At 54.1% G+C, this 14,874-nt stretch overlaps 3 protein-coding genes across 3 annotated transcripts in view; 1 reads left to right on the plus strand and 2 right to left on the minus strand.

The window, feature by feature from the left end:
* Positions 1–325: 325 nt before the first annotated feature.
* ISCA2 (iron-sulfur cluster assembly 2) lies at positions 326–2,036 on the minus strand. The gene is made up of 4 exons (XM_082485214.1): positions 1,965–2,036; positions 1,641–1,812; positions 1,381–1,496; positions 326–687 (listed from the first exon to the last, which is right to left on the minus strand). Exons 1-4 carry the CDS (start codon positions 2,021–2,023, stop codon positions 513–515), a joined length of 522 nt encoding a protein of 173 aa, XP_082341340.1. The 5' UTR covers positions 2,024–2,036; the 3' UTR covers positions 326–512.
* A 4,767-nt stretch (positions 2,037–6,803) lies between these two features.
* NPC2 (NPC intracellular cholesterol transporter 2) lies at positions 6,804–8,953 on the plus strand. Its single transcript, XM_082485307.1, has 4 exons — positions 6,804–6,911; positions 7,017–7,124; positions 7,372–7,544; positions 8,168–8,953. The coding sequence occupies exons 1-4, from the start codon at positions 6,827–6,829 to the stop codon at positions 8,252–8,254; spliced, it is 453 nt and encodes a 150-aa protein (XP_082341433.1). The 5' UTR covers positions 6,804–6,826; the 3' UTR covers positions 8,255–8,953.
* Positions 8,954–9,657: 704 nt separating this feature from the next.
* The window catches only part of LTBP2 (latent transforming growth factor beta binding protein 2), a gene marked incomplete at its 5' end in the record, with an annotated part of 38,065 nt that continues 32,848 nt past the window's right edge, over positions 9,658–14,874 (minus strand). Inside the window, 3 exons of the mRNA XM_082485743.1 lie at positions 9,658–10,575; positions 13,912–14,061; positions 14,292–14,570. Of these exons, the coding sequence (XP_082341869.1) occupies positions 10,409–10,575; positions 13,912–14,061; positions 14,292–14,570 (596 nt within the window). The 3' untranslated portion in view covers positions 9,658–10,408. The remainder of the gene's footprint in view (positions 10,576–13,911; positions 14,062–14,291; positions 14,571–14,874) is intronic.

A 14,874-nucleotide genomic window follows, 5' to 3' on the forward strand; every position in this document is an offset into this window, starting at 1 on the left:
ACTAGCAACACTGTGAGGTCTACAGGAGAGAGACTCCAAGTCCCCTTCAGCTGGAAGATAAAGGATAAGCAACAGTAGCCTGAAAGAACCCAGATTCTACCCACACAGGAATGCATGAGCAATACCAAACAATCTCAAGACTTTTTTTTAGTAAGAACTTTCAATAAACACACACACACACACACATGTACAGCCATCTCTTGCAGAGACAAGCAGGTAAGTGGTTCCACATTCAGGACAGGGTAGGCAAGTCAGCACCACCTGGCTGGTGGTTCACAAGACGCTGAAGATGCTCCCGTGTACGTGCTTACAGCTATTTCATGTTTCTGAAGAGAAGGCAAACAAGTCTTGGAGACAAGCTCAGCGCAGACATGCACAGCTGGAGTCATGTATAACAGCTGTGTTACACGGTAAGGGAGATGAGAGGGAGCAGCTGGGAAAAGAACAAGCAAAAACCCTCTGAAGACTGCCAGGAAGTGTCTGCAGACAGCGTCCATCCATGGGAAGTCCAGTCAGAATTTGACAGAGAAGGAAGTCCCACATGAGCAACCTTTCTCTGCCTGGGGGTTGCTCACCACCTGGAAGGAGCTGCGAATCAGCTCCTGGCTGAAGTCCACCATGGAACCTTTCACAAAGGCCAGGCTGTCCACATCCACGACCACACGGGCACCACCTTGTTCAAACACCCTGCAGAAAAGCAGCATATTTAACCATTAACTGTGCTGCAGACAACACAGAAGCACAGCCTGAGCACTTTCCTCATCTCACAGGCTTCCTCCCTTCAGTGCAAGGTAATATGATGTCACTATCCTCTTTTCAGCTGGGACAGAGTTAATTTTCTTTCTAGTAGCTGCTGTGTTTTGGGTTTAGTATGAAAATAATGCTGATAATACGTATTGTTTTAGTTGTTGCTAAGTGATGTTTACATTAGTCAAGGACTTTTTCAGCTTCCCATAGAAGCCGAGAGGGAGCACAGCCAGGACAAGCGGGCCAAAGGAATATTCCATAGATGTCATGCTCAGTATTTAAGTGGGGGTGGGCCAGGGGGTGATCACTGCTACAGATGGCGAGAGCAACTTGTGTTGTATTACTTTATTTTGCACAGTCTTTTACCATCATTATTGTTATTTTCCTCTTCCATTACTGTTCTGTTAAATCGTCTTTTCTTCAACCCATGAGGTTTTTTTCCCTTTCCCCTCCTTTTCTCTGTCTTCTCCCTACCCTACTGGCAGGGGGAAAGGAGTATGGGGGAGTGTGAGCGAGCAACTGCACAAATCTACTTGCTGGCTGGGGTTAAACCACAACAGTCTCGCACACCCTTCTTGTCATGTTTGTAAAGAACAGTCACACCTGACCACCACTACACCCCTTTGTCCTTGCCTGTCATCAGGATTGATAACTGTGTCCAAGGAAAACTTGTACTGGAATCCTGAGCAGCCACCTCCTTCCACCTGCAGCCTGAGAAACTCTGAGCCTTCTGTGATCTCCAGCAGTCTCTGCAAAGAAGAAAACGAAGAGAATCAAAAGACCTGCTGAACAAACTGGCAAACACTCAAACGCCTCCCCTATGGGCCCAGGGCAGACCAGGCAGCTTGGAAATCCCTCCCAGAGACACTAGAGCTGCCTCCCGGCGTCCCTACCTTCACGCAGCTCTCACTGAGGAAGATCTGTCCCTCGCTGGGATCGCTCTCCGTCGGGCCCGGCTGGGAGGATGATGCCCACCGCAGCGGGCGGCCCACCGCGCAGGCAGGGCTTGGCGGGGGCCCGAGCAGCGCTCGTCCTCGGCAGCGCGAAGCGGGACACCAGCTGCCTCTGGGAGAGGGGAGGAAGGGGAAAGCCTCAGAGGGGCCCCTGTCGAGGGCAGCCGGCCCGACCCCGCGCTGAGCCCCAACCCTCGCAGCCGCCACCCCCTGCCGCAGAGCAGCGACACACTATGACACTCAACACCCGCCAAGGAGCGGTACCTCGTCCGGGTGCCCAGCGCCAACCTCCACCAAAGCCTCAGCGCCCCCGGCGCCGCCATGCTGCCTCTTAGCCTCGCCTTAGCGCCGCGCCCCGCCCCCGCCCGCCCATTGGCTGCCCAGCGCCGCCGCTTCCGGCGAGGGCCGCCATGGTGCCCGCCGAGGCGGAAGTGCTGAGGCGGTGGGGGTTGCTAGGCAACGGGCTTGCCCGCCCCACCGGGTGAACGGGCTGCTGGGACCTGACCCGGCCGGGCGGTGCAGTGTGTCCCCGGAGGCGGCGTCCCTCGGCGGGCAGAGCTCGGCTGCCGGCTCGGTAAAGCCAGCAAAGCCGCTGGAGCTTTGCACAAGGGCACGAAGCTGCCATTCGTCCTTGGGCGTGTTTGTTTCCACCAGTGGTGGCGCTTCACGGAGGGATGTCAACAGCAATAAAACAATAAAGAGCAATAAAATAAATAACTCAGTGCTCTCCAGCCGAGTGTGTTTGCTCTGGAATTAGCTGTGAGGGTTGTTCATTCTGAGCAGTACCCAGAGACCCTGGGAGGGATCAAGGTGGCGGCACAGGGGGAGCTTGGCACGTAGAGGAGCAAGCATGGGGTGGTGCCAAAGGGGTGTTTTAGGGGTTTTGCCCTGATCCTGGCTTTTCTGGTTTGCTGTCCTTTATCAGGAAGGGGGGTCAGCTCAGAAATCCCCACAGAGGCCAGTTTTTCTCCAAGGGGGCGGTCAGGATCCCACACACCCCCACCATCCCTCCCTCCGGCTCCTTGCTTCCCTCCTGCCCAAGCAGGGCCCGCAGCACCAGGCAATATTTCCCTTGGTGGTTCCACCTCCTCCGTACCTCGGATCTCCCCAGCTCTGACCTGCTCCCTCCTAGAGCCTTAGTGGCTCTGCGTTAACGCTTCACAGTCAAAATGGCAAGCAAGCAAGGAACTCAGGCCCAATAAAAGGTTACACGCCTTTTGTTCGAGGTGCTTTTCCTCTTGGGAAACTTGTCTCTACAGAGTTGCTGTGGATGTGTCTTCTCTTACCTGGCTGAGTCCTGAGCCTGTCTGGCAGCCCCAAGCTGAGCAGCCCTGCTTAGTTTCTCTCTTAAAGCTGAGCATCTGACATGTGACAGCATGTCCAGCTGGTTGTTCAAAGGTGCGTCATGGTTAAAAGAGCCTTTATCTCCTTCTTCCTCATGTGCTTCTGGGGGAGGAATCCTGTTCCTCACCCCCGGCCAGGCCTGTGGGGAGTCACGCAGTGGGCTGGTGGAGGAAAACCAGTCATCCCAGCAGGAGGGGGTGATTTAACGTCACAAGATCCTGGGCCCTGATGGTTTGCTTTCGCACTGTTCCACCCTAACCAAGGTGATGCTTTTGCAACCATGTGCTTTTGCTTATTTGTCCCACCCCGAGCACATAAATAAAGACTGGTTGGAGCTGTTTACTTTTGCTTGCTCTTGTGTTAACTTGAACAATGTTAGGATAAAGCCAGGAAAGTATCACAGGCAGGGTCCCAGGGGGGCTGGTATTAATGCAGGTACCTGTAATGGTTGATGAATCCTCAATCAGGCATATTGGAACACTTAATGTTTTTCTAAAAAAAACATATTGGGGTGTATCTCCAGTTATTATCAATGTGGTGTCCCAAAAGCAGATGACTTTGGAGGAGCAATTTAAGAACTCCTGGGAGAAAAGGCGGGGGGATCATCATGCCTGCTTTCCATATCACACCTGCTTTCCATATCACATGGACTTTCCTGCTTTCTCCTGCAGGGTGTATTAGACCGATCCCACTGCATTTCCCAGTGTTGTGACTGCATTCACTGTGAGCACCTTTTGGAGAATGCATATAGCCCTAAACCCAGACACTCTTACTCTCTAACTGCCTTCATTTTTACCAGTGTCAGAAGTACGACAAGTACCTTCAAGGTACTTCAGGACGTTGCTCAGATGGTTACTGCAGACTAAAACAATGAGAAGGAGGCCAGCTGGCCTCACTCAGAGTTAATTTAATGTAATTAATAATCCACTACGTTGAGGAGTGACTCAGGTGCTGGGGGCAAATTTTTTGAGTGGCTAGGAGAGGTGGGTGCAACTAAGGAGAACAGCTACTTCTTTACACTTTCTTATCACTGGCTGTTTTTTTCTTCTGCCATCTATGTGGTATGGTGGTGTTTTTCTCTCACCTAGGGCTATGGTCTAGGTTTTCTTCCTTCCTAGGCTATGGTTTTGTTGGTCATCTTGTTCCTGATAGCTTGATGTAACCTGTTTTTAGGTTTGGTTGTGCTTTGTTTTCCCCTTCTTATTTGGGTCTGTGGTATCTGGGTTTGGGGAGTACCTTTAGGTCCCTTTTAGCACACTGTATTGAAGAGATTTGTTTGTGAGTTGAATTCTAGATATTTTGCTCTATTCTCCTCTGCAATGTGTGTGCTTAAATCATCTTGTGTCTGTTTCAGTGGAAAACTGAGCTTGTTTCAGCAATTCAGGAACTGGTGATAATAAAACCTCTGTCGTGGCATTGAATGTGAGAGCAGCTTGGAATGCATTTCAACGTGAATTCTGATGATTTGTAGCAAAAGGAGTATGTTCTAGCTGAAAGAACAGTAAAATTGATTAGTCTCTGTATGTGGATTTTCCTGAGAACCTCGCTTCTGTATTCAGTGCTGCTGTAGTGCCTGCAGGTGCATCTGTTTACTGAGCTGCAATGCTGTTAGAGGGATTTGGATTCACCGGGCGTAGCTAGCTCATAAAGTGGAACCGTAGGTTTCTTCCTCATGTAATAGACTTGGTTGGATTACAGAAATGAAGAACTCGTGTACCAGTCTTGCTGGAAAGAATTTATCTGTTAGCTTTCTTAGCCTTTTTTCCTGGTGTTGCTGCACTTTAACACTAGCTCCCTGTGATATTGGTAATTGTCAAGTTCTGCCCGTTTGTCTTTCTGTAAAATAATGAGACCAACCTAAAGTTGCTTTGACTATTTCTGAAGTATTTTGGTGAAATGTTGCACTCTAAGGTGACCTGGAGGCCCACATCTTTTATCAGATGTTGAAAGGGGCATTTGCCTAAAAGCAAGGTCTGTCAGGATGATGATGGTTATGCTGCCCTGGGGAATTTAAGCTTTAGTGCTGTTATTGCAAAACCAACACGATGGTAATGTGTGATACCAGCTAAAAACCTTGGGTAGAAGGTTCTGCATCTTTCTTGTGTAAAGGCCTTGGTTGTAGTTTTACAGACTTAGGCTTATTAGGCTTTTTATTAATCCGGTTCTGGGTGGGATAGATGTGTTAATTCTGATCCTAGATTCAATAGTGTTTAGTTCAAAGCCTTTGAAGGAGGTGCAGCCTTGTATGTATGTAGTTACTGCTGTTGCACAAAAGCGTCTGCAAAGCAAAGGCTTCTGGAGACCCATTTCACAGGGAGGCATCCTGATCTAATGCATTGTGGAATTTGCTCCCAAGCATGATGCTGCTTATCCTGTGAATGTGTGATGGTAGTTTTTGGTGTTGCTCTGACCTGACCGCACTTCTGGTCCCAGCAGTCAGATAGACAGCTTTGCTTATCATCTGTAAGACTCAAAGGATGGGGAGAAGGAAAGCCTTTCTAAGGACATGAGTTCCCATGTGCAAGGAAAAGACTTTATGTGGGTCGGTTACAAAGAGTGCTAGGTGGGCTTAAATATATGGTTTAGTCTCACAGGGTTTTTTGGTTGTGTGGTGTTTTTTTTTTTTGATAGGGCTGCTGGAAGGACCCTGATCTTGCTTGCTTGAGGCCTCTGCAAACTGAAGGTCTATTCAGAATCTTAAATAAACCTCCTGCTCTCCTTTCTGAAAGGAGGGATTTTTATTTTGTTTTCTCCCCCCTGAAGAGCTAAAGTGCTCAGCAGAGAGATGCACAAGAGTCCGCTCGGTCCTGCTGACACCTCTGGGGTTTCTGGTGTGACACCCTTTGTGGAAAGCCTGAGTAAAGCTTGGGGGTTTTGCCTCTGAGCCACTTGGCAGTGCAGCTGAAGCTGAGTAGGCAGACGCCCTACTGGGACAGAGGTCCGAAGGGGAGAAGCTGTGTCAGCTCTGCCGCGTTTCTACCAAATCAGCATTCATGTGCCTTTATCTCCATTGTGTTCCTGAGGTGACCCTGCTAAGGGAAACACTTGCTACCATGTGAAACTGGTGAGAAGCTGTAAGATTTAGCTTGGGTCAAATGCTTGCTGAAGCGTTGTAAACGTCCGCTGGTTTGTCTCAGCATCCGCAGCACAAAGCTGCGAGTCTCTGGTGTTCCCTGAGCTTGAGAACTCAAACGTGCCATGAAAGGCAGCAATCACAGCCATTCTTTGGCAGACGTAACTCCTGGCGCTCGAGTTAGACAGCTTCCAACATGCAGAACACGAGGTACGGACCAAGTAATGAATAAGGCTACCGGCCAGGCCACAACGCTAGCTTCTTGACACTTTTTTCCCCCCCCCTCCCTTTCAGTAGAGGCAGTAAAAAAGCTTCCCAGCCCCTTGTACGGGCTGTGCATGAGCGTGTCCTCCAGCTGCTGCTGGAGAGGGCGTCTGTCTGTCCGAGCGCTGCACTTCCAGCACAGACACCCTCCTCTCCGCCCCGTCCTCTCCTGTACCGGAGGTGTCCCGGCGGCGTATCCACTGCCCTTCTCCATGTTCCCACCTCGCCCCCCCCTGCACTGCTGCCCCCCCCCCCGCACTGCTGCCCCCCGGGACGAGGACATGTCTGCCCCCCCGCGGCGGCCAAGTCCCGCCACTACAGACCCCGCCCCCGGGGCGGGGCGTGCCCCGGCTGACCGGCGGGCGGGGCCGCCGCGCTCATGTGACGCCGCCGCGGAGTCGCCGCCGCCGCCGTTCCCGCCGCCGTCGCTGCTGCTGCTGCCGCCATGGTGCCGTCGCCGCTTGCCCTGCTCCTGGCTCTGGGCGCCGCCGCCACCGCCCTGGCCGAGCCCCTCCGCTTCGTCGACTGCGGTGAGTGGTGCGGGGCGGCGGGCGGCAGCGGGGCGGGCGGGCGGACGCGGGGAGAGTGGTGTCAGCGAGTGGAGAAGGCCCGGTAAACCCGGCTCTTCCTTGCAGGTTCCAAAGATGGCAGTATCCAAGAGGTGAACGTGAGCCCCTGCCCCACGCAGCCTTGTCAGCTCCACAAGGGGACATCCTACAGCATCAACGTCACCTTTGCCAGCAGTGAGTATCGCTTCCTCAGCTGGGGTGCGGGGGGGGGGGAGGGGGGACAGTCACTTCTGTGTCCCACTGTGTGGAGAGGAGTGGGGAAGAGTGGCTGGAGAGGGGTCTGGGTGGGAAGAAGTGGCCGGGGAGGAAGAACATTGCTTAGTCGTGTTCTCGCAGCCTCCAAGGTATATCAAGGAGCGGGGCATAAGGTAGAAACGTGTTCCCTGCTTCAGTGCTGTGCTCATGCTTCTCTGTTCTGCAGAGATCGAGAGTCAGGGCAGCAAAGCGAGGGTGTACGGCGAGATGCTGCATGTGGACATACCCTTCCCCATCCCTGAGCCTGACGGATGCAAGTCCGGGATCCAGTGCCCCATTCAGAAGGGCCATTCCTACAGCTACCTGAATAAACTCCCAGTGAAGAGCGAGTACCCCAGTGTAAGTAAGCAGCTGCTCTGCACCTCAGAGCTACCGCCCTTCCTCAGGCAGTCCCACCACCTGCCTTCAAGGAAGGACACCCTGTCCTGTGGTGGTGGGTGAGAGGTTAGAAGACTCCTCAGACTATCTGGTGGCACTTCTGCTCTGTCTCAAGTTCCCGCTTTGGGACAGATGCAGCAGCTTGGCTCCAGCTGCTGAGAAGTGGTTTCAGCTGCCCAAGTATCTGCTTGTTCTGTGCCATGCTCATATGTAGTCTCCCTGCAGAGCCTGCTGCATTCAGCCAAGTGCTCCCAAACTGGGGGTGCTTGGCTCCAGGGTGCAGTTCAGCTGGGAAGCTGCAGGGTGTTTCCACTCTGTTTACTCAGAGAGTGGGGATCCGAGTGCAGTGTGTGGAGGTCCCCTGTGTCACACAACTGAACCCTCCATTCATGTACAATTCTCTATGAGTTGCCACAAGAGCGTGGCCCATCTGCTGCAGCAGGGGCAATGCCCCAGCTCTGTCCTCTTTGCACAAAGCTCCCAAGACCTCCTTGCTCCACACAAATGATAACTCATCTCCCCGTGTTCTTGCCTTATGGTTTCCTGAACACTCTCATTTCCCTGTGCTCTTCTCTCTCTTTCAGATTAAACTGATTGTGAAGTGGGAGCTGGTGGATGACCAGGACCAGATGTTGTTCTGCTGGAAGATACCAGTGCAGATCACCAGCTGAGGAACCCTGCCATTGGCAGGGCTCGGGGAGGGGAAAAACAGAAGACAACACAGGCCAAATTCTTTTATATAATAAGCATTTCTTACTGCTTCCTTCAGAGCTCTGCAGCCTCTGAGCAGCCAGTACTGTTTTCCTGCAAGGTCAGCTGCGGGCAGAGTTCTCTTACCCCATTAGAGCCCTCTGGGGTGTTCTCACAGCAGCTCAAGGGGGAGCAGTGTCTGCTGCAGGAGTGACTGAGCATCGTCCTCCAGCTGCTCTGCGGAGGTGCTTTAGTTGTTTGAAATGGAGCTGTCTGTCCTCTCAACGGAATTTGTCTGCGATGAACCTGGCTGCTACCTGGTAACCTTTCAGTGCCTCTTCTAGAACGCTGGCTGCATCCACCTTCCTGCGCTTCTCCTGCTCCGTCATGACCGGGGTGCCCCTGGGACCTGCGTTTGCCATCCATGCAGCTGAAGGAGAAGGGAGGGAGGGAGGGAGGCTTTCCCTGAGCTGGCAGCGTGCTCTGTCCTGGGCCCCTGCTCGAGCCAGCAGGACTGCAGCTAGGAAAACTTCCTTTTTGTGGATGCAAAGCCAAATGCCGTTCGTCTCTGCAGGGATGATTCTTTCTCTAACCGACGGTTTGCACTACTACTAACTTGGAGCTCCTGGGAGCTCCTGAACCTCTTTTTATAACTTTCCTTTTAATAAAGGCTAGACAAAATCTGCCTGTGTTGGCTTCTGTGAGTGGAGAGGAGCAAGAGGAAAAGCAGAGTGGCTAGGTGTCTTCTAGTGGGGGTTGAGGCTCCTCTTACTTCTCAGCTGAAAGCATGGATGGAGGTGGTGTGCTGGCCTGAGTGTGGGTGACCTGCAAGCAGCCAGGCTTCTCTGCTGTCAGGGTGTCCAAGCTGGCAATGTCTGCCTGTGTTCCTGCCGTGCTGGTCCTGTGCTGGCCTGAAATTGTGCAAAGGCTCCCTGAGGAGGTGGTGATGTAGGGCACGGCCTTGCTTGCTGTGGCACAGGTAACAGCCTTTCTCACTAGGGCTCTGGGCTGGAAAAGCAGCTCGAGGGCTTTTGCTAACTGCAAAAAACCTACATGCTCTCTCACATTTCACCTGCAGCCTGCTCCATGTGTGAACAAGGCAGGGTGTGAGCAGCCACAACTGCAGTGCTGTCTTGGGGGGGGGGGGGGGGGCTGGAGTTGGCTCCTGGTGCTGGGCTGGGGAGATAAGCAAGTATTTGGCCTGGCAAAGGGTCTCTGCTCTGGCTTGAGCAGGAAGAGGCTGGGTGCCTGCATGAAAGGGGTAAAAATTGGCTTACGAGAGTGGGGTGTCCTTGCCAGGCTGGCAAGGGAGGGAGACATCCATGGGAAGGATGTGGCTCTGGTATCCCTTGGCAGAGGCAAGACAAGCACAGTTCTGACCGGCCCCAGTGTCTTGAGCCACAGGGGCCCGAAATAAATGTTTTATTTAACAACATATGAGAAGTTTCCAGCAGACTCAGTTTAAAAAAAAAAAAAAAAAAGTCACCAACAACTTTACAGAAAGGAAGCTGCACCTGTCCCCTTGCCCAGCCAGCATGGGGCGTGAAGGCAGAGTGCAGGGTTGAGGGATGTGCCTGGGCTGGCTGCAGGGAGAACGGGCCCTGGGGCCCCTCTGGCCTCTCCACCACAACCCAAGGTTAGGCAGCAGCTTTAGAAAGCTGGGGTTGACACCCCCCCCTGCCCTTCAAAGCTCTGGCCTGGGGGCCGAATGCTTCTTGAGGAGCGGTGGCCAGCCCCTGTGGCGTGGGTGAGGCTTGTTGCTAGGTCAGTGCAGCAGTGGCGGGGAGACGAACCCCCTTTCTCAGCAGAGCGAGGGGGCAGAGACTGGGGCTGTGTGCAGGGGAGCACGTCCTGTGCGTCTCCGGGACATGGGGCGATGCGATGGGTGCTGGGGGCCAGGGTGGGCTCTGCTGCGGCAGGAGCAGGGGCTGGCAGGGTGGAAGGGGGTGCAGAGGCTGGGAGCTCAGCCCTGGCCCGTAGAGAGAGGTGGCGGGGAAATTGTGCGCTTCGGAGGGGAAGGAGCGAAGAGCCTCGAAGCACCCGCAGTCTCGGGGGGGCCTTTCTCTGTGCTCCCAGCTCCCAGGTGCCAGAGTCGTGCGCCGGAGGGGAGCACCCTCAGCCCCGCTCCCCTAGAGCTATGCTACTGCTGGACGCTGGGCTGTCTGGGGCACGCAGTGGTGGGGCTGGGCCAGGGCCACGTAGCCTGGCAAGCAGCGGCAGCGGTAGGAGCCCTCCGTATTCTCGCAGGTGCTGCCCTGGCACAGGGGCTCAGGGCCACCCACCTCCTCACACTCGTTGATGTCTGCAAGGAGGAAGACAGAGTGAGCTGGTGGCACAGCGAGCAGTCCCAGCCTGCAGCCAATATCTCCTTGTGCCCCTGCCACCCCCTCCATACCTCCCCAACAGGTGCCCCGTGCCCCCTCCTAGCATGTCCAGGATGCCTACCGTGACCCCACCAGCCTCCCACACCCCTCAGCACATCTGCAGAGCCCCCTCAGCCCCAAGGGTGACATCCCCAGCATTTGGCATCACCCAGCACAGGATGGAGCTCCCCTGAGCAATGCACACCAGATAAGGGCTCCCCCCATTCTCTGCAGATGGTGACACCCCTGGGTTAGCCGCTTCCTGCTAGTAAGTTGTGCTGGCATAAGGTCTGGGAGAAAGGCCACCTCCAGCCTTGGAAAAGACCCTTTCCTGATCGGACAAGGCTGAGGCGGCAGATGATGGTGACCCTGAGAGGCCAATTATCACCTCCAGGAGTGGAACACAGAGGGACCTCGTGCTGCACAAACAAGGGCTTGTTTTATTAACCTGTAAACTGTGCCAAAGGGCTCTCTTGGCCGGCTCGTCGCTGGGATAAATTGTGCAGCTCCCCTGCTGCGACAGCTCTGCTCTGCTAAATGCACTTCCCCAGACACCCTGCCTGAGCTACCCCAACTTGTGAAGGGGCCACCAGCTGGGCAGAGCATCCCTGTGCACCCCTGAGCCCTTGTTTGCACCCACAGGATCTCCAGAGCCCAAATGCTCACCTGCCAAGGCAGGTCCAAGCCCTCTGACCACGAACTCCAGCCTCACTCCCCTGCAGACTGGCAGAGAGTGGGAGTGGGGAGCAGCTGATGGATTCAGCCGGCCACCCAAGGGCAAGCGAAGGCCCTGGCAGTGACTAACAGACCCCAGCAGGACTGAAGAGCTCTGCCACCCTGGGGACCTCGGGTTATCCCTAGTGCAGGTGGAGGGGGCCATCTGGAAAAGAAAGGGAAGTGCAGCCCCAGGGAGAAAGCCTGGAAGCAAAAACTCCAGGTGTGGTGGGAGGAAGCACAGCAGTCATGGGAGGAAGAAGGAGGAGAAGGAAGATGAGAGAGCTTGAGGAACAAGGCAGCCTTCATACGCAGCCAAAGCAATGACTGAACGCGCACTGCGGACTTGAGCTAAACCTCAGGACCAGAACATCACCATGGAGGGGATGGGCTTGCTCAGAAGCCCAAGGAGGAGACGTTTGGCAGCACATTAAAGGAGATGTGCTCCACAGCCTGGGACGCAGGGTGAGGCAACCTTGCTGGGGGCTCCAGGGAAAGGTAAAAGCGGGAAGAGCAGGCAGGCTGTGAACCACCAAATCCAGAGGAGAAGTAAACCAAGGCTAGTTTAGCCCAGAAGCACTCAAAACCCAGAAGCGGTAGTGCACACTAGCAGTGCACACCAAGCTCTGGAGTCTGCCTGCTCAGGCAGGGGTGGGAGTAGACAGCCCATCCTGCGAGGTGAGGGCAAGCTATCCCCTTAGGGAGGGGAGAGGGGAAGTGGTGCAGCAGCTGCAGGAGTACCCTAAAAGCATCAAGTCAGCAAGGTAAAAACATGGGGATGACTAAGTACCACGTAGGAGAACTGAAAGGAAAAAAAAAATGAGACAGGGTCCAGTGTAAAATGAGTGCTAGTTAGTCCAGGACACGAAAGGCAACAAGCAAAGGCTCTGTAAATATGTTAGCAGGAAACAATGGTGAATGTCGGTCTGGTCCTTATCAGCAGAGGAAACAAAAGCCAGCCGAGCTGGCTGGAGCAGCTAACGTTGGCTTTGTTCCAGCCATCATAAAAACACTCGTGGTTACCAGACAGGGCGCAGATCACGTTTGAAGTATTTAAACGAGGGTGCAGGAGCACAGGGAGGGAAAGGCCATACTGTGATGGAGAGGTTCGACAATCAGCTAGATAAAAAGTAGTTACATCCATATTGCTAAAGACTTGCTGAAACGCATCTTCCCATGCTTAATGCTCCTGCAGCACCTGAAAAGTTGCCAGTTGTCTCCGAGATGGAGGATAAAGGAGGTCTCAGAGACCCAAGGAAGGCTAAATCTGATAACTATCTTCAAAAACAGAAAAGGGAGAATCCAGAATGACAGACTGCTTACCCCCATTCCCTTAAGCAGGCCAGGTTTGTGAGTGATTAAGTCATAACCCTCCAAAGGATATCAGGGTCATTAAATAGCTGGTGCAGCTCTGTTAAGGCCTGATTACGTTAAGCCAATCTGGTTCCCTTCGCTGACCTGATAACTGGTATGTCAGATAAGGGAGAAGCAGCGACTATGATGTGCCTTGGCCACGGTGAGGATTTCAACACGCTCTCACATGACACACTCAAGCAGACTGAGAAAATATGGTCTAGATGAAACGGCAGCAATTGCACAACAGGCTGCAAAGCTGCACTCCAAAGATAATTAGCAATACCTGACTGCTACAATAAAAGCCACTTAAAGCATAGCCTGCAGGGGTCTGTCCTCACCCCTACGCCATTCAATGTTGTCATTAAGGTGGACAAAGGAAGATTTCCCATGATTATGAAATGTACATGTGTAATGCCAGCACTCTGGAGGGCCCTGGGGTTCAGACTCATTCTGATCAAGTAGAGAAGCAGTCCAAAATCAACCAGACAAAAATTCACTGAACGCAAGTGCAAAGCATCGCGGCCAAGGAAAAGGAAATGGAGCATACAAACGCAGAAGGAGGAGTAACAGCTCAGGCAGCCATTCTGCCCAGCAGCATTTGGAGAGGCAGAGACCATGGGTTCTGTATGAAGAAGCTGCACGACTGCGTCATGCAATAAGGATGCGGGGAGCTGGAGTAAGTGCCGTGCCTAAGGAAAGGGAGTCTTCATCTGCTCTGTTGAGTGCCTGCAGCCTCAGCTGGCTTGGGGAGCTGCATTGTGAAAAGGATGAAGACATGGCATAGCGATGTAGAGGAGATGCAGAGAGAAGCTTTAGAGACCATGCCTCATCGGGCAGGGTAGAAAGTGAGGAATTTCACCAGGGCAGTGGTGAATGTAGAGGAAAGCAAGCAGGGATAGAGGAACAGTGGCTGGTGATGTCCAAGAGTGTTATGTGAAGAAGGGAGTGATAAGCTGCTCCCCGTGATGCCCTGAGGTGCCCTGATTTAGCTGCCAGCAGAAAGTGGCAGCCGAACCTCCAGCATGGTCGCCCCGGCTCCGTGGGACAGAAGCACCAGGGAGAACGGGGACTCCTCCAGCAGCTGTCCCAACCAGCACCGCCAGAGAGCGGCAGCCGCTAAGGGATGGATGCTAGGACCAGGCTGCCCGCGCAGCCATGGCTGCAGCCCCCGGCAGTCCCCGGCGTGACCCCGGGCCACCACTCACCCACGCAGGCCATGCGGGTCATGTCCAGCTGGAAGCCATCGAAGCAGTCGCAGGTGTAGCCCTCCCGGACACGCACACAGCGCCCGTTCTCGCAGCCGTTGAGGATCCCGCACTCCTCAGCCTGCAGCCCCTCGAAGCCCTCGTAGAGGCCTGGAAGGTGGCAAGACGGTGTCAGAGCAGGGTGACTCTCTGCCCAGCCACAGAGGGGACATCAGGCAATGTGGCAAGACATTGCTGGTGGGGCCAGGACCGCCTCGGAGCACCCAGGAGCAGATCTTGCTCCAAGGCTGAAGCATCCTGGCCGGGCTGGGAGCTGCCAGGCAGTCCCCATGGACACAGGCTGGATGGGAAGGCAAATCTCTGTGTCTCCCAGTACTCACCAGTTTGGCTGGGCAGGTAGCGGGGCGCGGTCCGCCCTGGGCCGTACTGGAGAGGGCTACCACGAAACTCGCTGTTGGGTTCCCTCCGAGGGAAACCAGAATCGGGGTTTCCATACTCAGACTCCAGGTAATTGTAGTAGGGGCCTATATCTGGGCTGGGAAGGCCGTAATGGGGGTCTTCCAAGCCTGGTCCATACTCATACCGAGGTCTTTCTCGGAGCTCAGCCCCTCCTCTCTCACTGTCTTCACTGGCCCCATTACACAGGAAAGCAAAATCAGCTGGAAGTGGTGAGAGAAAAGGAAGGGTCAGTGCAGCCTGGCTCAAGCGAAGTAGGTCTGCTATGGTCAGAGAGGGTGCGTCCACACTGGGCCAGACGAGCCAGATCTGCGTTCAATGGCTCCAAAACTGCAGCTCTGTAGTTGGCTGATGGCACCCTGTCTTTGAGAAGACCAGCTCCTGTCTGGGGCCAGCAAGTCCTTGAGCAGTGAAAACCCCACTTCCCAGTGTGCTCCCATGCCAGGCTCTCCTAAGCTGGATGCACAGAGCAACTCTCCCCTCAGACACCTCGGACTCATTGCAAAC

Source organism: Vanellus vanellus (genome assembly GCF_965231255.1).
Source record: "Vanellus vanellus genome assembly, chromosome: 6".
Classification (NCBI taxonomy): Eukaryota; Metazoa; Chordata; class Aves; order Charadriiformes; family Charadriidae; genus Vanellus; species Vanellus vanellus.